At 34.3% G+C, this 21,201-nt stretch overlaps 1 protein-coding gene across 1 annotated transcript in view; it reads right to left on the bottom strand.

Moving 5' to 3' along the window:
• Positions 1-21,201, bottom strand: part of LOC6040454 (metabotropic glutamate receptor 1) — a 72,015-nt gene that overhangs the window by 8,784 nt on the left and 42,030 nt on the right. The window contains exons 7-9 of the mRNA XM_038255028.1: positions 18,117-18,286; positions 17,801-17,880; positions 5,515-5,680 (exon numbers count right to left, since the gene is read on the bottom strand). Of these exons, the coding sequence (XP_038110956.1) occupies positions 5,515-5,680; positions 17,801-17,880; positions 18,117-18,286 (416 nt within the window). The remainder of the gene's footprint in view (positions 1-5,514; positions 5,681-17,800; positions 17,881-18,116; positions 18,287-21,201) is intronic.

Consider the following 21,201-nt stretch of genomic DNA (forward strand, 5'->3'; position numbering starts at 1 on the left):
AGTGATGATAAGTGATAAGTGTTCTAAAATAAGTTGTTTAAATAGTGAAATCAGCAAATTGGATGGAGTTAGGAGCGAGTGCTAAACCTCCCAAACATGTGAGAGTTTTCCCTATGTTGTGTGTAAAAGTTGGACAATAGTGAAGTTCACTGTGTTTTAACAGTCGTGTGGCATAAAACTAAATAGTTATATAAACCAGTTACACAAGAAGTTAAACAAACTGTTATTTAACTAATGTAGAGAATTTTTCTCATATGTTTATCAAAAACAACTGTCTAACTATTATTCAACAGTCGCCAAGTTATGAGTGCTACTTGCGAACAGTTCAATCGTTAGCAAATTAACATGTTGTTCAATGCATTGTTCCTCTTGCCCCACTAGCTGAAAAGAACGCACAAAAAATCAATAATTTACAATCATTTTTTTACAGTACAAAAAAGGATTTTTCAGCAAAAGAAAAGTCAAATTATTTTGCTGAAAATTCAGTAATTTTTTTGAGGCAGTTCGACAAATCATTTGCTGAAGATTCAGCAATCGTTGCTGGTATTTCAGTTATCAAAATTTAATTTTGCTTAACATTGAAAATGTTTCCAGTACTGTTATTTATACATTTATTCTTCAAACCTAAAAAACAGGTGGTTAGCATCGAGGGATTTGTTATTGACATTTAAGCTGACAGGTAAGCTTAGTTTCTAAAGATCACAATGTAAAATTAAAAAAAAAAAACATAAAGATGATTTTCTCTCGGTAGTATCCGAACAATAAGTCATAAGTAAGGCTACCAATTCTTGCTGAGCAAAAATCCGTATACTTTACCGACATGACACCATGGTATAACAAAAAAAGTCAAGGAATTTGAAATATTTTTGTTAAACGTTTAAAAGTTTACGAAATATCAAGTTTGCTTTTACGAATAATATCGTTGTCAGTGTTTTCACGAAAACATTTCTAGAGCTTTTATTGGAAAGGTCCTATAAATACAAGCACAACACAAGGTTTTCACAAGCTTTAGAAAGCCTTTCGATCTTTTATTTGATAAATAAGTTTTGTAAGGAATTTTAAAAGAACAATTATTGACAATCAAGTTTGAACTGAGGAAAACCCGGAAAATTATGCAAGTTATCTCTCTAAAATCAAACTGACAGTTAAATAAAAATGTCTAATTAGCAAAAGCTTTGACCCAATCAAAAAAGCAATGATTTTTTTTTTAAATTTGTTAAAATTCCGTACAAATCCGTACTATGCGAAAAATTCCGTACAAAAATTCCGGCCTGTTTAAAATCCGCGGAGAGGGTCGAAAATCCGTACGGTAAGTAAAAAATCCGTACAGTTGGTAGCCTTAGTCATAAGTGACATTCCAGTTTGACAGATATGCAGTTACTGATTTTTCAGCAATGTTTTTGTTTATTACCGAATTTCAGCAAAAGTGATGATTACTGAATCGCATTCAGTTATTTATTTTACTGAAATGGCAATCCAAAATTTGCTGTGTGCAATTAACAGAAAACCATATCACGGCGAGTTTTCTAGAACAAATTTTCTAGGAAAATTTATCAATTATTATCAAAATTATTTCAAAACCGCCTGATAGGAAATTTTGGCAGTTATTTTTTTAAAGTTTTTTGCTTTTAATTCCGTCATTTTTTATTGGAAACTTTTTAATAACTGTTTAGGAAACTTGTCAGTATCAATTAGTCATCAAAATGTGCAAAATAAGAAAAGAAACAAATTTGTAGAAGGTTGCAAGTCGTCAATTATTTTTAAAACTTTGTTTGAACTGAGGTTTTGAATATGCACAACAATCTTCTGCAATGTTGTTTCTTGTCTTAGTTTGAACATTTTGAAAACACATTAAACACATCATTTGACAAGTCTCATGAACAGTTATTAAATAGTTTCCAATAAATAATAATGAAATTAAAAACGAAAGTTGAAGCATTGGAAAACTGAGAAAATTTCTTATAGGGGAAAGTGGGGCAAGTGTAACAGGCTAAGGAAATGCTCGTTATAACCCATTAAAAACGTAAAAATCTGTCGGATTTTTTATAATCATCTTATTCCAGGTCTTGACTGAGACTTTGATAGAACAAGTTTTTAAAAATCCTGTTTTTAATGTTAAAAATGGATTTTAAAATTTTTGATTTTCCGTACGTTCTACTCAACTAGTGGGGCAAGACGAACAACCCGTTGGGGCAAGAGGAACAATGCATGAAACAACATGTTAATTTGCTAACAATTGAACTGTTATCTCTTAGATACATCAGATTAGAATCAGATTAGAAAACGTTTCAAGTTTCTTAAATTTTTAGATTAAAAATAATATTTTACTAAAAGTTTGATCGTTTTTACGAAAAAAAATATTACTCAGATGATAAATAGTAAATTTTCATGATATCACTATATTTGTATCAGTATATTTTTTTTAACAATTGTTTATCAGTTTTTAAGTACCGTCAACTGGGGCGAATTGTGACACATGTAGTCCCGATTCGCCCCAGATGACGGTTCTTTTATGTATTTATTTCACAATAAAATATGTTGTTGCAGCAATTCGTATTTTTTTCCATACTAAAAATCCATATGTTACACTAGCACCATCTGAACATGATTTTTTAAATGCTGTCAACAATAATAACCAAAAGTTAAATCATACTTTATAATAGGTGCAAGTCATTGGTAGGGACACTACTGACCTAAGTAAAATAGCATTTTGATAAAATGAGCCTTAATGTTTTGGCAGTTATGTGATAGTAGAATCAGCTAATTACATTGCTAGCAACAATTCCTCATACTGGAAACAATCAAAATTGTACAAATTCATCAGGACTGAAACTGTTTAAAGTGAAGCCGTTGATAATTTTCGGAGAAAATTGATCATCACTATAAAATATTCTGTATTAAATTCAAATTAACGAATTTCAGCACCAAAAGGAATCAGCATGTGTCGGGTGTTGAGTTCTTCAAGCCACTGAAAGAATTTTCGATCTAAATCAAAAGCGTTTAAAAATTTATAAAAATTTGTGGTACAATCATTGACGTCCTAGTTGGCAATCATTGATTAATGACGATTTCCATTACTTTACAAGGAATCAAGGATAATCGTTACCAAAAGGAATCAGCGTAGGGTACTATTCTAAACAACTTGTTGAAGGAATTTTGTCAAAGTATTGAATCTTTATATCTTTATATCTTTGAACGAAAAATCATGACAATGATGGTAGTTAAACATATTTTGAAGTTTGTGAAATTTCGACGTTGCGTTTTTACATAACAATAAATAAATTACGAAACCGGAAATGAACCACAATTATTTCGCAAGAAAGACTAAAACAAGGGTGGCGAAAAATAATCACGCTGCATTTCTTCACCACTTAGCTATGCAGTGCAGAAATATTGAGAAGCGATCAACGTAGCTTCACAAACGCACAGCAGGAAATTGAATTTTGTTATTTTAAATTATGTTTCTTGACGGAACTTTACCGTTCGCAAGCCGGCTTATTAAGAAACTGCATTTCCAACTGGTTGAAATCGTGCCCATTGAAGTGGGGGAAATCAACTTGTAGTTACACCTCACAACTTTGACGTTTTGCCAAAGTTGCATCGCGAAAATGTACTTCAATTATAGTTTTAACAAATCATTTGTGCTGGATAATCATGATTTTATCATAATCTAACGAACACATCCTCATTCCAAACTGCATCAGAACTATTCACTACACAATGAAAAGAACGTTTGTTGTTGAGGGGAAAAAACCCTCGACGATAACGGAGAAACAAGATAATTAAATCATTTGCATATTAAAAGCCAACCGTGCTTTTTTCATACACATCCCTCCCATTGCACTATGGGGTTTCAGGCGGCCATAAATCGAAAAACCGACATACTCTAATTATTTTTTTGGTATTTTTTTTCGAAAATAAACATTCTAACTAAGAAAAATCCGGAGTTTGAAAGTTGTAGGATCAAAATTCACTGAATTTGCAGACCTTCAAAGGCGAAAATGGTAAGAAAAAACATGTTTTTTGACAAAAAAATGATTATTTTTCATAGTTGTACTGTGTAGCTGTTTATGTATTTTTTCCTGCATCATTATATATATTCAGAAAGGTAATTGATTCAACTTTTCAATAACATTTTTCAAAACACACTTTTACACGCTAAAAAATAATAAAAATCAAAAAGATGGATTATTATTCAAAATTTAGTTTTTTTCAACTTTGTTAATGGAGTACTTTTTTGTGTGCATTTGTGCGATCTGAAAATTTGCAGCCTAAAATTTGAACCATGTCCTAACTTGTCTCTAAATTTCAAAGTGCACTTATGTGCACTTTTTGAGTTATGCCATTTTGAATATTTTGATTCATGCAGGAAAATTAATGATTCCGCGTATACGCTTGGTTAAAAGCATATTATTTTACCTGCAGAGGAAGAAATAATGTACCTACTACGCATGTTTTGAAATTGATTTGATATTCATGACTTTGTTGGTACTTAGGTACGTTTATTAAAATTAGAAATTCATTCAAAGAGAGGTGGATTTTAACTCAAGAAGAAGGGGAGGGAGATTGAACGTAAATCAGAAACTTTAACATAGCATAAACCGCCATTCCGTGCATCAAATAGACAGAGCAAGAATATTAAAATTCACCACTTTAATGCATGTGGCCTCAAATATATGAAAAAATCGAAAATTAAACTTTTTTTTGGAAAAATATCAAAATTCATTTGTTTTCATTATACTAAGTACAAACAACACAAAAAAGTCACAAAAAAGCAAAAAAATATTTTTGGCCGCTCGCTTATATGGAAATACCCCATGGTGTATTGTGGTTGTGGCTTCTTGATAGTTCCCTGCCTTCTTTATTCTCAGCTCATCATTTTGTCACATTGTACTATATTACACGGTATAGTAAAATGCTCCCTTACCCCTGATTACGGGGTCAATTTGGACCATATTTTGCTTTTTTTGAGAAAAAAGCAAGTATGATTTTGAAACTTTTACATTCGTAATTTTTGTTTTTTACAGCCACTTCTCTTTTTCGAATTTCCTGGTTTTAGTCAAGCTTTAGACTTTAATTGTCCATTTCATCCCACTTTCCCTCTAATTTACCATTCGTGCTCCCTGCTCGTAATAAACCATTCATCGTCAGTCAACACACATTTTCCACACATCACATAACACACGGGGAACGGAAGGTGGTGACAAAGACCCTCCCTTCCTCCGCTGCCACAAGAATGTAAGTCATAAAAGGCTCAAGTCCTTCCTCCCCCTATGGGGACGCAGGTGGCAGCATCAGTCAACCGCCGCGCCGAGTAATTAAGCAGCTGCACACCGAGCGGGATATTTTTTAATTCGTTTACCACCACCCCCACCACCACGTGTGTCGCCACATGTTACCAGGTAAGATTTTGCCCACTTTTTTAAGCGCAAATGAAGCTTCTTTTTAATTGAGTGCAAGGATTCACTTTGGGCACAGAAAAAAAAGATCTTATTTTCGTGATATTCAATTTACCTTGTAAAACCCGGGCAGACACGGCTTGGAGCACACCGATTCGACGGGACCGGTCGACGACTCCTGCAGGTCGCGGAAAAAGTTGAGCGACCCGTTGTTCCACTCGCCAACCTGGACGTAGTCGTAGGTGCCGTCCTCCAGCAGCTGGTAGTTCATGATGTCGTATCTACGCGAGGGATGAGGTAAGGTTTGGTAAGTTACAATACATGATTTCAATAGAACATTTTTTTTCATTTAAAAATTTCGTGTTTTTTAACTTTGCATGATTATTTTTTAGAGTGTAACAATGTTCTACAAAGTTGTAAAACAGACAATTACAAAATTGTTGATTCGTATACATAAGGGGTTTACTTATAAAAATCACAAGTTATCGCGACCTACGAAAAAAAGTGATCATAAATAAAGATTTGATTCTAAATAATGTTGAAATTCTTTAAAAAAAATTATGCCAAATGTTAACTGAAATAATCAAATTTACTTTTGAGCATGAGCATGAGCATGAGCATGGTTGACTGCCAATGAGCTGCTACTCCGTTATTGACAGATCAGCTGAAGTTAAACAATGAATCAAAAATGATCAGTGGGAGCCAACCATCCGTTCACTGTTTAACCCTGAAGACCCCGACTTTATTAGTCAATACCGGCGCCCTCCCAAGAAGCCTGCAGTTCAACAAAAGGGAGGAATGTTAGTCCGATAGTTGAAGTTGCAGACTCATCAAGCACATAGTTTTTCGCTATATACTTGTTGATACCGCTTGAGACCGTTGAATCCACAGCATCTCCTTCAAGCATCACGTGATTATTTTTTTTTGGGTTAGTAGGATAAGGTTTTGGCTTTTCGATGCCTCCCGAGCTACGATGCTATGGGGAGGACTTTCATAACAAACCCGTCGGCGAGCCTTCCGAGCAACGATGCTATGGGAAGGTCTTTCTAATTAGCACACCAAAACACTCGCGCACAGGTATTTAAATACTGAATAAATATAATTTTTCATCACGATTACCCAGACGACATTGATGATATTGGAAGGACTTTTTTACAGTCATTTACAGTAATACTTAAACTTATTTTAATGCAAAAATTCACACGACGTCGTGCCTCCCGATCAACGAAGATGTAGGAAGGACTTGAGCAAGCCAATGAGGATGAAACACGAAATAAAATTCTATTCTTTTCACACACAATGCCACATAATTGACCGCGCATCACCACCCAACAAATTGAACTGATTTTCTTCTGCTTGTGAGCAAGCCAACCAGGATGAAACACGAAATAAAATTCTTTTCTTTTCACACACAATGCCACATAATTGACCGCGCGTCACCACCCAACTAATTGAACTCTGAAATAATCAAATTTACTTTTCTCTAAAAATTAATACAGATAAATTTTATTTAATTTTTTGAGCGATTTCATTTTCGGTAAATGAGCTTGTTTGAAAAATGCATATGGGTCATTCCAGGTCAACTGAGTACACTTTTGGACTCGACCTTCACCGATTTGGACCAAACGTGGGGGGAACGTTTATCTATCGATAGTTAACAGAAATCCCAAGTTTGGTGCTGATTGGACCATCCCTCTATTTTTGGCACCGCCATCTTTTTTGGCGATTTTCTAAAAAACTTTTTTTTCTTTTAATCATAACTTTGCAACTATTTGAGCAAAAGACTTTCTACTGGTTGCATTTTATAGAAAATTGTCCAAGGAATTCGATAAAAATAAAATTTTAACCCTTAAATGCCCACTAATATTATATTTTATTGTTTTAAGTATAAAAATTCAGTTTTGACCAATTGCTTATGTTTTTATTTGTTTTATTTTATCACCATCGTGTTCCCCGGACAATTTTACATAATAATCAATGTAGACTTCAAAATAAAATGAACTATTGACGAGATACAGCGATTTTACTGAAAAAAGTCTGATTTTGCGCAGCACTCGGAAGTTCATGGTGTACTTTTCAACAAAAAGGAATGAATCTCGCATAGGGGAACTATACCCTTTCTCAGCCTATTTCTATTATCGGCCTATCAGCACTTTGATCATGAATTACAGCTTTCATAAAGTGTTTTTGACTGTTCCAAAGTAATGAATAGCTCAAATAATAGTGAGCAAGCAACTCTCCATTGTTGAAACATCTGAAAATGTTGATTTAATAGCGGAAAACGGAAAAGTGATGAGAATTGGTCGAACGGCTTAGAGTGATTAGAATGGGCATATTTCCCCTAGTTCGGTTTTTATATGTGAGAAACTTATTTCGGATTTGAATTCATAGGACAGAGTGCAGTGCAAAATCAAACTTTTTTCAGTAAAATTGCTGTATCTCGCCAATAGTTCATTTTAGTTAGAAGTCTACATTGATTATTATGTAAAATTGTCCAGGGAACACGATGGCGATAGAATAAAAAAATAAACTGAAACTGAATTTTTATACCTAAAACGTTAAAATATAATATTAGTGGGCATTTAAGGGTTAAAATTTTATTTTTATCGAATTCCTTGGACAATTTTCTATAAAATGCAACCTGTAGAAAGTCTTTTGCTCAAATAGTTGCAAAGTTATGATTAAAATAAAAAAAAGTTTTTTAGAAAATCGCCAAAATAGAGGGATGGTCAGATCAGCACCAAACTTGGGATTTCTGTTAACTATCGATAGATAAACGTTCCCTCCAAGTTCGGTCCAAATCGGTGAAGGTCGAGTCCAAAAGTGTACTCAGTTGACCTGGAATGACCCATATTTCGATGCCTCTGTGCTCTTTTATGCTAACTAGATAGGAAAACCAGCAAACTTAGTAAAAGAGAGCACAGAGGCATCGATTTGCTTATATAAAAACAGCTAAAATCTTTGTAAAATTATGCTAGCTGAATCGTAATGAAGATTCTGTAAAATTTCACAAAATTGAACTTTTAAAAACATTAAAACTTTTTGTATTTCAGCCCATTTTGAGAGTGCAGTGAAGGTACCGAGAAATTTAGATGTTTTGTATTTTGCATGCCGTTAAATTTCTTTTTTTTGTCGTGAAGAATCACTAGCCCTGGTAATAACATTGATGTTAAAACTCCATCTTGGCATTTTTTCAAAAATTATCCGGATTTTGTAAAAGAATATTTCTAGAGTTTTCTAACCCTTTTAGGACTGAATTTTCAAAAAAATATTATTTTTTTAATTATGGGAAAATGATTTTTTTGACCGTACGAAAATTATAGGATAGTTTTGGAAATTTTTATATTTGGGTCACATATGAAAGGGTTAAAGGACCTATAATTATTGTGTTCCATATGTTTATAGGACCTTATTAAAAAACTGTAGATCTTTAGAGAAAAAATATTGTTTTATGCAATTTGTTTAAAATTTCTTATTTTGCATTCTCTTTTGTTATTCCTTTATGAAGGAACGGCGTTCTTTTCATCGCCGTATATAAAAGTTCTCTTCGGCTTTCATTTGAATGAGGTTTTTTTAATGGAAATTGACGTGCAATCAACCGCAAACTATTTTATGTATTTATCTGTGATGAGCATCAAATAAGGTTAATTTAACAAGTCTGAAAAAAAAATCAAAAGTACAATAGTAATATTTGTGTTAATTCTTTGATCATGCGCATGAGCATGAGAGATCACCCATGGTTGCCCCTCCGTTGCTGAACAGAACCGTAATATCCTTTCAGCACTACTGATCATAGGCTTTGCCGATCTAGTGGTGTTTCCCTTATCAACAGCATGTATGAATGCGCCGACATGATTGCTAAAACTAGATCAGTTGCGAATAGGTAACAGTCATTGGCCACCAACGGCGCCCGCCATGTCAGTTTGTAGATCTCGATTTTAAGGGACGGGAATGTTAGTTAGCGCAGGTTGCTACTAGGGCAGCTGATTTACTCTGTGCTTACACCCCACAAGCGCCAGGAACCTGAAAATTTGTTAGTAGGATACACAGCAAAAAATCCGATGGTAAAATCGCATGCAAAAGCATGCACATCACCTTGGTCAAAATAAACACTTAATATTACACACACTGCATGTACAATTTTTGCAAACACAAAAAAAAGTTGCAACCGACGGGATTCAATCCCAGCACCAACAGTAAGGACTGGCGCCTTAGCCCACTCGGCCATCAGACCGATGACAAGCTGTAACGATAAACGCATATATGAGCTTGACTTTTCGGTCAAGTAGGTTTCCCATACTGATGGGCTACATATTTCAGGGTGTAAAATCACATAAAATTGCATTAAATAATGCAATATTTATTTTAAACCCAGCACTTTTACACGCAGCTGGATTACTACTTTTTTAGCTGTGTAGGGTATTTGGTCAGGATTCATCATAGAAGATGATGATGCGACCCAAATTCATAGTGTTTGTTGAAAGGTATTATGTTTTATTCTCAAGGCAAGCAATCGTATGCTGCGGATGAGACATTTCCCGTTAATCATCTGTTAACTTTTAATTGAAATGGTTTAATCTTAGACAGCCGGCTGTGGAAAGATAGAACCAAAATTATTTGTAATTAAATGATGAAGGATTTAACAGTCTGACTTTTTAATTGAGATGTTTTTACGAGTTTTACATGATTGATGTTTAGTGGGGTATTGATTAACGAAGCGAACGACGAGTTACGATGTTTATCGAGCTGAAATGGTATGATAAGGTTTTGTTGTTATTGCACACCGACGACGAACGCGAAAAAACCCTGCGACCCGACGGAAAGGCATAGCAAATCAGACTCCATTGAGTCAAAGAATCGTTTAAATAAAAAAAAATGTTGAAAACAAGTGCTGAAAAGTTCAACTTTTCAGCATCCATTACAGTGCTGAAAAGTCTATTTGTGTTAATTCTTTGATCATTCCAAAAATTGAGTAATAGCTCGAACCTCATTTGTTTGAAGAAAAGGATGAAGATTGAAAACAATGGACAGTGAAAGAAATATACTATTTGAAGACTCAATAGTAAAAGAAAGATAGTAATTTATGAAGTAGATAAAGAAATTAACCATAAATAATAAATAGAGGTAACAAACAAGCTTAGATTGTATTGAGGGCAATTTACAGGAAGATGAGAAATTATTTAAATAGATAAATAAAGAAAAGGCACACTATAAACAGAATTGACATCGCTGCCAAATTAAGGGAAAGCAGAAAGTTTGTTACAGCAGCATCAATTGGTAAAATAGAGTGGAAAAGCGTTGAGAAATAAGAGAATCAAATGAGCAAAATCGAAATCAAATAGAGGATAGTAAACAGAAGCCGCGTTAGAAAATCAGTGAAACAAAATAAATAGAAGATAGGTGGTAGCTGAAATGGAAAGAAGAGAAACCCCGTTGTGCGATGTTTCAGGTATATCCACAGCAGTTGACTCAACATACTGCGAATCAAAACAATACCGTCTACAATCACAAATTACTTCCCTTTCCCACATTGTCACGCCCCTTTCTTTTAGCCGTCTCGACTTTGACCCGCGGTGGTCAAAGGTTTGCGATCCGTTTCCACAGGCCACCAGACCAGAGATCAAAACTTCAGTTAAAATATTCGTTTCAACAGCTCCACCAAATTTTAACATGGTTTACGATTGAGGTGGAATGACCCGTATACATTTTAAAATACCCTAAATTTCCCGGGCGGAAAGTGAGTTGGTGGATATAACTTCGAACTATCTTGGCTTGTTTATTCGCATCTTGCTGTTAACTCCTCGAGTTATGACGACTTTTGAAACCGACTGCGTATCATGGAAAGTATATTCCATGATCATACTGCATTATCTACAGTTGATATTGAGCTGTTAGTGGTAGTTTTTTTAGACTTAGCAAAAATTTCGAAAATTAATTTTTTTTCAAAAATTTTACCCGAACATCATGAAATGATTATTTTGATTTTGTTTCAAATTTATGCTGGACTTAGCAAAATTTGCAGTCACTGACCGAATTTTCAATTTCCGATACTTAGAATAATTTTCATGAGCTGATATTTTAAAGTTTGGTTTTATTTATGCTGGACTTTGAAATTTTTGCGTATATTTTTTAATTCTTTACTTTTTACAGAAAAAGCATTTTTTTGGGACTTATAAAATTTTCGGGAGTTTGGAAACATGATAAATTATTTTGATGTTTATTTTTGCTTTGAACCAAAATTTCGGAAAAATCGTCGAAATTACAGGAAATTTTCGTCCGATTTTTACAAAAACATCAGTTTGTTCCTAAAATAATGTCCCTAACAAAACTTCTTCATTGAAATTTTGAAATTCGAAAGTTGGTTTTTAATAATTATTGATATACCCCCTACAAAAATCGTTCCGGCACTTAGAAAATTTACGGGATCCGTATCACGACAAGATTTTCGGTAAAATTTATTTGATTTCTTGGACTTAGCAAAATTTTGGCTTTTAGCCAGTAAAATTTCGAAAAAATCGTCGAAATTACAGGAAATTTTCGTCCGATTTTTACAAAAACATCAGTTTGTTCCTAAAATAATGTCCCTAACAAAACGTCTTCATTGAAATTTTGAAATTCGAAAGTTGGTTTTTAATAATTATTGATATACCCCCTACAAAAATCGTTCCGGCACTTAGAAAATTTACGGGATCCGTATCACGACAAGATTTTCGGTAAAATTTATTTGATTTCTTGGACATAGCAAAATTTTGGCTTTTAGCCAGTAAAATTTCGGAAAAATCGTCGAAATTACAGGAAATTTTCGTCCGATTTTTACAAAAACATCAGTTTGTTCCTAAAATAATGTCCCTAACAAAACGTCTTCATTGAAATTTTGAAATTCGAAAGTTGGTTTTTAATAATTATTGATATACCCCCTACAAAAATCGTTCCGGCACTTAGAAAATTTACGGGATCCGTATCACGACAAGATTTTCGGTAAAATTTATTTGATTTCTTGGACATAGCAAAATTTTGGCTTTTAGCCAGTAAAATTTCGGAAAAATTGTCGAAATTACAGGAAATTTTCGTCCGATTTTTACAAAAACATCAGTTTGTTCCTAAAATAATGTCCCTAACAAAACGTCTTCATTGAAATTTTGAAATTCGAAAGTTGGTTTTTAATAATTATTGATATACCCCCTACAAAAATCGTTCCGGCACTTAGAAAATTTACGGGATCAGTATCACGATAAGATTTTTGGTAGAATTTTTTAGATTTTCATGACTTTGCGAAATTTTTGCTCTCAGCCAGTTGAATATTTTTCAACATTTTGAAAAATTATTTTGATAAGAACCATTACCAGGCTTTTTGGAATTTTACTGTGGATTTTTGGACTTATGCAATTTTAGGAATATTTTCATAAACTGTTATTTTTTATTTAAAAAAAAATGAATATAGAGACTTTGGATTTTTCGTGATTTGGAAAATTATTATAACATTTTGGCAATTCAACGCTTTCTCCACATTTTTTAATGAATTTTTAAAGTAAAATAATTTTTCAACTTTGAAAAATCTTGTTTTGATGTAAGTGCGTATATTCCTGCAATATTACTCATATTTGTGGAGAGGAAGAAGGGGGAAGGGGGGGGGGGGGGTCTGAATTTTAGCGGGGTGCATTAAAAACCAATAAAATTATTTTTGGGATCAAAATCTACTTTATGAACTTGATATGATTTTTGGAAGATTTCAGTTGTTTGCCACTATAAACTCAACTTGATGTGGCAGTGTTGGTCAAATAAACTCAACAAAATTTTTCGCAGATACGCCTCGAACAATTTATGTTCGTGGCCATGTTCGGTTATCTCTTAACCATACCCTGGGGTGAACTTGACTTGTTCGTGTTTTTACGAACATGGGTAGATTTTTCCAAGATGCAACTTTCTGCCCGGGTTAATTTCGATAACATTTGGTCAATAACTGGTTAAGATAAATCAATTTGAAGATAACCTGGTTCAACATTCGGGCGCCTCTTTAACTCATTACTGATTTTACCAAATCGGCTCAAATGTTTGGTGAAGACCTTAAATATCAGAAATACATATTTTCAATTTTCAATTTAAAAAACTTGCTTTGTGGTGAGAAGCTGCAGGGAAGTAGAGTCGTTTGACAGTTTTCATCTCTTATCTCTTGAATTGTATTATAGTTAAAATAGGCAAGCTACTATATTGTTTGGGACTCAGAGCCAATCATATAATTCTTTATGCTCAAATTCAGCCTCACCACAGAGTACGATTGATCTAGCTAGATTTATTATGCACATATTTCAAATTACCTGCACAATTTTATCTGTACATGAACGGATTTAATTATCCATCCAGGCCGCATTGCATAGTCCGAGCAGTAAAGGCAGCCCAAACTGCCCGGAATACTTTCCCTCAGCCTACGATTATTATGCAACTGAATGCAAATTACATCTGCATACATCCAGCTAGCCATTGCCGCCCAAGAACAATCGTAACAACAATTCCGTAGAACTTGTTCTGGTGAGGTAATTGATCAACACCAACTGCAACTGACCAACCCAATCCGCACGGGGGAGGTCCATTTCAGGTGAAGAACACGTGTTTGAAAGGCAATCACTCAACGGCACCTCCACAGTTTCCAAAATCAAAGCGATGTGGTAAATCAATCACTCTTGCCGAAGAACGAGCCAGTAGAGAAAAAAAGCGGAAGCTTCCGACAAGGATTCAAAATCCACATCAGTCAGTCCCCAACCAACCAATTGGTGATGGTGAACGATGGAAGTAGCGTTCATTTTTCATAACCACCTCCACATCTTTTACGGGGAAGAAAGAGGACGAATGCACCGGATGGCGGGATCCGGCACTGCACACATATATTCGATTTGAGCTTGGTAGAAAAAAAAACACTTGTCAAGAGCTATTTTTGCGTCTCGGAAAGCGTTTTAAACTCGTTGAAACAGAAAAGGAAATCTTTATGAATGAGTCTGGGCCGCAAAAATCCCGGCCTAACCGCATCGCAGATGGGTTGGGGAGAAAAATGGCAGGAGAAATGCTGGAAAAATCCTCCTACTCCTACTACTGAAATTTTCACAAAATACCGTATCTTCTCGAAAATACACAAATTTTCATAATTCGCAATATTCACAGTTTTAGAGTTTTTTGAATAAAATTCTCAAATTTTCAAAAAATACCGTTTTTTCTCGCACCTACTCAAATTTTCATGATTGGGATTCAAAAAACGCAAAATTTTATCTGCAATTTTACTGTTTTAGAGTTTTTTGAATGAAATTCTAAAATTTTCACAAAATACTCAAATTTTAATAATTTGCAATATGGGTATCAAACGATTCGAAATGTTGCATACATTTTCACTGTTTTAGAGATTTTTGAATGAAGTACTCAAATTTTCACAAAACACCGTATTTTCCCGAAAATACATTAAAAAGTTTTAAAAATTCTCCCATTTTTCATTACTCGACTGTATGATTTTTTTGGAAAATGTCATTTTAAGGGAAATTTAATGTACTTTTCGAATCTACATTAACCCAGAAGGGTCATTTTTTCACTTAGAACAAAATTTTTCATTTTAAAATTTCATGTTTTTTCTAACTTTGCAGAGTTATTTTTTAGAGTGTAACAATGTTCTACAAAGTTGTAGAGCAGACAATTAAAAAAATGATGTATAAACATATGGGGTTTGCTTATAAACATCACGATTTATCGCTATTTTACGAAAAAAAATTGAAAAAGTTGATCGTCGTCGATCATGACCGTTCGCCTTAACCCTCTAACGCCCAGAGCTGTTTGCTTATCGTAAAAATAGTAAATGGCTTAATTTTGGTACAATAATGCAGGAAATACTTTACTTTGACCCAAAAACGTCGAATTGGGGCAAAAAAGTAGAATTTGAAGTGATGCACCAGAGCACCATCAGGAAGATGAGCAACTTTTTTTTTAAACCACAAAATCTCGTTTTCTTCAAATCTATTGGTTCATTTGTTTGAAAACGCTTCGAAAATAGAGAGCCTATATGGAGAGGCGAAATGTCACTCTCAGGGTTCCAATCGAACTGTCAAATCGGGGTTCCAATCGAGTAACAAGATCATGCAAGAACAAGGTTGGAATTAATTTAAAATAGTTTTGGCTAAAAAACGAAACTTATAACAATTATAAGTATTGTAAAACTGTTGTTGATAATAATCTGGTAGTTTTTGTTATGTTTGTGCTTGTTCGGTATAAGCAAAATGCCAGCTTGAAAGAAAAACTACAAGTTTTTCAACCTTAAATTTGAATGACTTTGGGTGTTTGAAATTTCTCCCAGAACATTTAATTTCCCTATGTAGGTCCCTATTCGAAATGTGTTAAAAACTACTTATTCTTTGCTGTAAGACCATATTTCTGGAGTATTAACTACAAATTCCAAAATCTCTGCATTTTCAGGTTTCTTTGATTGGCTCATTCAAAACCCACAAACAACCATTTTCATGAAAAATTAGGAAAATAATAAAACTATCGGTCTAATAACAATGTTTTGTCTTGTTTATGAATAGTCAAAACGTTTATAAACTTTTGTTTTGATAAAAATAAGCTTATTCTGTAATTCAGAAAAAAGTGCTCCTGAATATTTAGTTGTTGTGTCAGTTCCGAGAACTTTTTTCAGTAAATTCGCTGTATCTCGCCAAAAGTTTATTTTAGTTTGAAGTCTATATTGATTTTTATGCAAAATTGTCCGGGGAACACGATGGCGATAGAATAAAAAAAATAAAAATATAATCAATTGGTCAAAACTGAATTTTTATACCTAAAACGTTAAAATATAATATTAGTGGGCATTTAAGGGTTAAAATTTTATTTTTGTCGAATTCCTTGGACAATTTTCTATAAAATGCAACCTGTAGAATGTCTTTTGCTCAAATAGTTGCAAAGTTATGATTAAAAGAAAAAAAGTTTTTTAGAAAATCGCCAAAAAAGAAGGCAAAGCCAAAAATAAAGGGATGGTCCAATCAGCACCAAACTTGGGATTTCTGTTAACTATCGATAGATAAACGTTCCCTCCAAGTTTAGTCCAAATCGGTGAAGGTCGAGTCCAAAAGTGTACTCAGTTGACCTGGAATGACCCATGTTCTAAAATGGAAGGGGTCCTACCACCCCTCCGTCACGAGATATCAAAAAACGGACCTCGTATTCGTGATCAGGGACAAATTTTCTCCTTAACACTGGAACGCCCAACGCATGTCCAACTTACACGGACGCCCAAGCCTCCCAAAAAAGGTGGAACGGCAACTTCAACTCGCTGGTTCTCGGGCATAACTCAACCAATCGGGACGATTCTTGTTTCCAGTGATTTGTAAGAATGTCTAGATGATCCTAATTTTTTGCAGAACTTGATTTGAACAAATATGTAATTTCTGCGACTAAAAACATCGTTCCACCTTTTTTAAAACGACTGCCCCCGCTGAATTTTTGGCGAATTATTTTTTACACGCGAAAAAAAAAGTTGGAACGATATTTTTGATCGCAAAAATTACAGGTTTGATCAAATTAAGTTCTGCAAAGTTCTAGAATCATCTAGACATCCTAACAAATCACTGGAAAGAAGAATCATCTTGATTGGTTGAGTTATGCCCGAGAACCATTGAGTTGAAGTTACCGTTCCAACTTTTTTGGAGCCTTGGGCGTTGGAATGTTAAGACAAAGTTTCACGCATATCGAAGAGGGTTCGGGGTAACTTTTCCCGATTTCGTGTGAGTTGGTAGAGAATTACCCAGAAGAGCTAGAATTTAGGACAATTTGTATGACAATTTGTTTTCTGGAAATTAAAATATTAATCATGTGATAAAAAACTTAAAATTAAAAAAAGTTCAAATGATTTTTTCCAAATTAAATGAATTAAAATGAGTTGTTTCATTTGAAATTAGACAAAAGTAAACCGATTCCAAATTCCTTTCTACTAGAAAAGTACCGCGAAAATGCAAAACCCCAAAAGTCTCAACAAATCCGGATACATTCGATTTGTTCAGTTCGTTTATTTGCACTCCTGCTTTCCAACCATGTGCAGGAACGAAGCCTGTTTTTTTTTTTATTTTCAAGTATTTCCACAGTAATATGCCACAGGAAATCACAACCCTCACGTCTTTGTCGAGAAGCTTGGACTGGCATATTCCGGGCGGGGAGCACAATATTTGAATTTTCGTGGCAAAACTGCAGTCAGCTTATAAAACGGGCTCCATTCGAGAAGAAAGGCGAAAGAACTTTAGAACCGCCATTTTCTGGGGGAAAACAAAAGCTTTTCCACACACAAAACCCGTTGGTTTATGATTTTTTTTGTCAAGGCGATAAAAAGTTTCTTAACATGTTGCACTTTTTTTGTTGCGTTGAATCTATTGGCCTCTTACCTTCCGGGCGGATCGCCCCTATTGTCAAACTCCACAATGTCACCGGGCTCGTAGGTGAAGGAAACGTTCATCAGGTAATTCTAAAGCGAAAGATGAAAGGGGAACGTACAAAAAAACGAGTTATGAGTTAACTTTTCCAATTTTCCGGTTTATACAAAACCAAAGTTGGTATTTTACACCATGTTACAAAAAAACTAATTTTCAGCCAAATTTTTTGAATTGAGTTTACTTTAAATGTAAATTTTGAACTAAAATTAATATAAATTCAATTAAAATTACAGGTAAATTTTACTTTTATGCAAAAAGGGGAACTTACGAAAAACTGCGTCCCGTTGAAGGGGAACATGGCTGGACAGATGCCGACAGAGTTGCGGCCGCAGGCGTCCTGCTGAAGGGCATGCAGGGCGTACGCCATCGTGTAGATTGCCTTGATGACGAAGCTCATCTTGGGCTCCTGCTTGTAGCGCTCGGATAGTTTCTCGGTGCCTTGTACAAGTGAGAAGAAAAACATCAGAGAAAATATGATAGTTTTGTTTTGCGTGGAATGTAAGCCAAAAAATATTTTTGATCATGACGTGAAAAGTGATAAGCGAAAGTGAATTTTCGCGATGGAACAACAAACCAAGAGAAATGAATAAATGATTACATTCATAATTGAAAGTATAACAAACATGATTTTCGAATGTTGGTGATTAAAATAGACTCATTCTAATTGAATATTGTGACTAAAATAGACTTCATTAAATCTATACCGCCTCTTCCCGTAGGTGTTTATGTGTTTTGAAGGGTTATCAGAAATTTTGTTAAAATGTCAAACTCTGAGTTCTCATTGATCACAAAAAAGAAACAATGATCAAATTATTTCAATGGTTTAATGCACCGATTTCTGAATTCTAGAACAACCGAAATGGAAAAAGAATCCCGAAATAGCGTTTTTCTACTAAAATGCTGCAGATTTTACTTTAATCTTGAATAAAATCATCTGACCTCATCTGTTCTTATTTTATTCCGTAAACTCTTCAAGGTTGAGTTCTGGATTGACACACCTCTGAACCATATTCAAGATTTCACTTTTCAGGTGTGAATAACTTTGAAGTGGATCGCTTTTCAAGGTACCACTGCATAGTATTTTAAATTGTAAACAAGTTGTGAAAATCTGCTTTCATCCACGGATCTCAACCACCAGATTTGAGCCCAAAGTCACTTCTTTATTCACGCTGTCAGGAGCCCACATTCTCTTCATCAACATAAATATCAATTAAATGGCCGTCGGCGTTATAAGATTGAAATAATTCATCCCATCCAACGAGTCCTTTCATTTTCACTCGCCGTCCCATGCCGCCCTGAAAAGAGTTTCGAAATCTCAAACAAAAAATAAAGCAAAACCCTCTCCTCTCATCTTGCATGTGTCACGATGGAGAAAAAAAATCATGGACGGGAAGCGTCAACGACGGTGCCTTTGGTCCCCGGAACCCCGGACTGGAGTTGGCTTTGGTTCTGTGCTGTTGATTCCGTACAAAGTATAAGGGGCTTGCACTCTCTCTCTCTCAGTGGTTCGTGTCTGGTCCATACAAATTGGTTGCCAGAGCAAAGTGTTGATGTAACGGATTCTGCCATCTTTCCGCTAGGGGGACGAGGAGGCCAAAGGGCGGTTCTCTGAAAAACTACTCTTCGTTTATTTTTGTTTAAATTTATCTGGATTTGGACACATTTGCACACGTTTAAATGAAGCAAAAAGCTGAGTTTCATTAGAAACCTTATTTCTACCGTTTTCCAGAAATTAAATTTTTTGTTGTTTGTTATTCGGCTAAAATTGTTAAATTGTATGTCAATTTCCCAAAAAAAAATTGGCATAATTATTGAGTTTAATTAACATAAAGTTATTTGGTATAAGTAAAAGGATTTAACAAAATTTAAATACTTTTAAGTATTTATAACTTTTGTTAATTAAAGTTTCAAGTTTTCAATATGTTCAAGACGAGTCATCTGCAATGATACAACACAAAAACATGATGTTTTGCTAAAAAAGTATTGATTTTTCGTAGAGTGCCAGTTTTTCTAATAAATCATAATTCTAGATTACTTTTTCAAAACTCTTAATGCGCCATGGGTTTCCTATGTACATAGGACCTTTTGAAACAGTAAGCGAAATTAAAAAAAGAAACGTAGAGAAAAGGTGACTTGTGCGATTTATTTTTATTTGAAAAATTATTTTTTCAGTCAACAAGTAGGGGAGAGTGGGGAGACTTGATCCCCTTTTTTTGTATCGCACATAACTCTTGCATAACTCTGTCAATTTGTCACAAAACTATAAACTTTTTGCATAAATTGAAAGCTTAAACATTCATCTATGTTTGGCTAATAAGGGTATTTTATCAGATGAACTCTTCGAATCATGCCAAGCGTTTTAATAAAATATTTTAAACCGGATATTTAAAAATGTTAGGGGTAACTTGATCCCCCTTTCAATATTTTGAAGAAATCTTAAGCAAAATGTTTTTATTCATCCAAACTTTTAATTTTCTATAAGTTACAGCAATTTCACATAAAACCTGTACGTTTGTGTTCAAAATATAACAAGTTTAGTATGTAAAATATTTAAAAACTTAAAATATTATTTTTTAGACCAAAATTAAGCATGTTTACAAAAGCTGGAAATTTTTGTTTACAAAAATTTTGAAAAAAGGTTAAAACTGCAGTAAGTTGTGTACAACTATACTAAAGGAAACAATGTATGAAAACCCAGCCCAATTATTTAATCTTGAAGCTGGTTCCAGTGACTGTAAAAATGCAGGGATCAAGTCTCCCTAAACGCACTTTTTAAACAATTGACCGTCCCGCCCGTGTGGATCAATCGGACCACGCACTGGACTCATAATCCAGAGGTCGCCGGTTCGAATCCCGCGGCGGGCGCTCTAAAATTCTTTGTGTAAATATGGGTATTCGGCGCCGTCGCTCCGTGCCATACTTTCATACACTTAGGAGCCCAGGGCGGCGAAGTCCTTGTAGATAAAAGGAAGACACTAGTGGTTGGTACTAGCAATGGTGGCCGACAGCTATAAAGTCAACTTCGTTTCGTTCGATTGTAAAAATAGTATGACGATAAATTTAACATCAAATGCGTAAGGGTTTTGGAGTTGATAAGTTTATTAAACTACTCATACATAAAAAATAGTTTTTTGAATAATTTTTTAGTGTTTTCTATTCATATAAAAAAAAAAAGAAAAAAAGATCACTTGGAAGTTTTTTGCAACTCGTTTTAGAAAAATGTGTGTAACTCAATCTAAACATTTTTTATTTTTTTTCTTCTTTGTTTTCTACAATGAGTTTTAGTTGATTTCGCACAACTTTCTAGAACAAAGTTAATTGTTTTACCCACATGCTGATGAGATACAGGCTTG

This window comes from Culex quinquefasciatus, chromosome 1, assembly GCF_015732765.1.
Source record: "Culex quinquefasciatus strain JHB chromosome 1, VPISU_Cqui_1.0_pri_paternal, whole genome shotgun sequence".
NCBI lineage: Eukaryota > Metazoa > Arthropoda > Insecta > Diptera > Culicidae > Culex > Culex quinquefasciatus.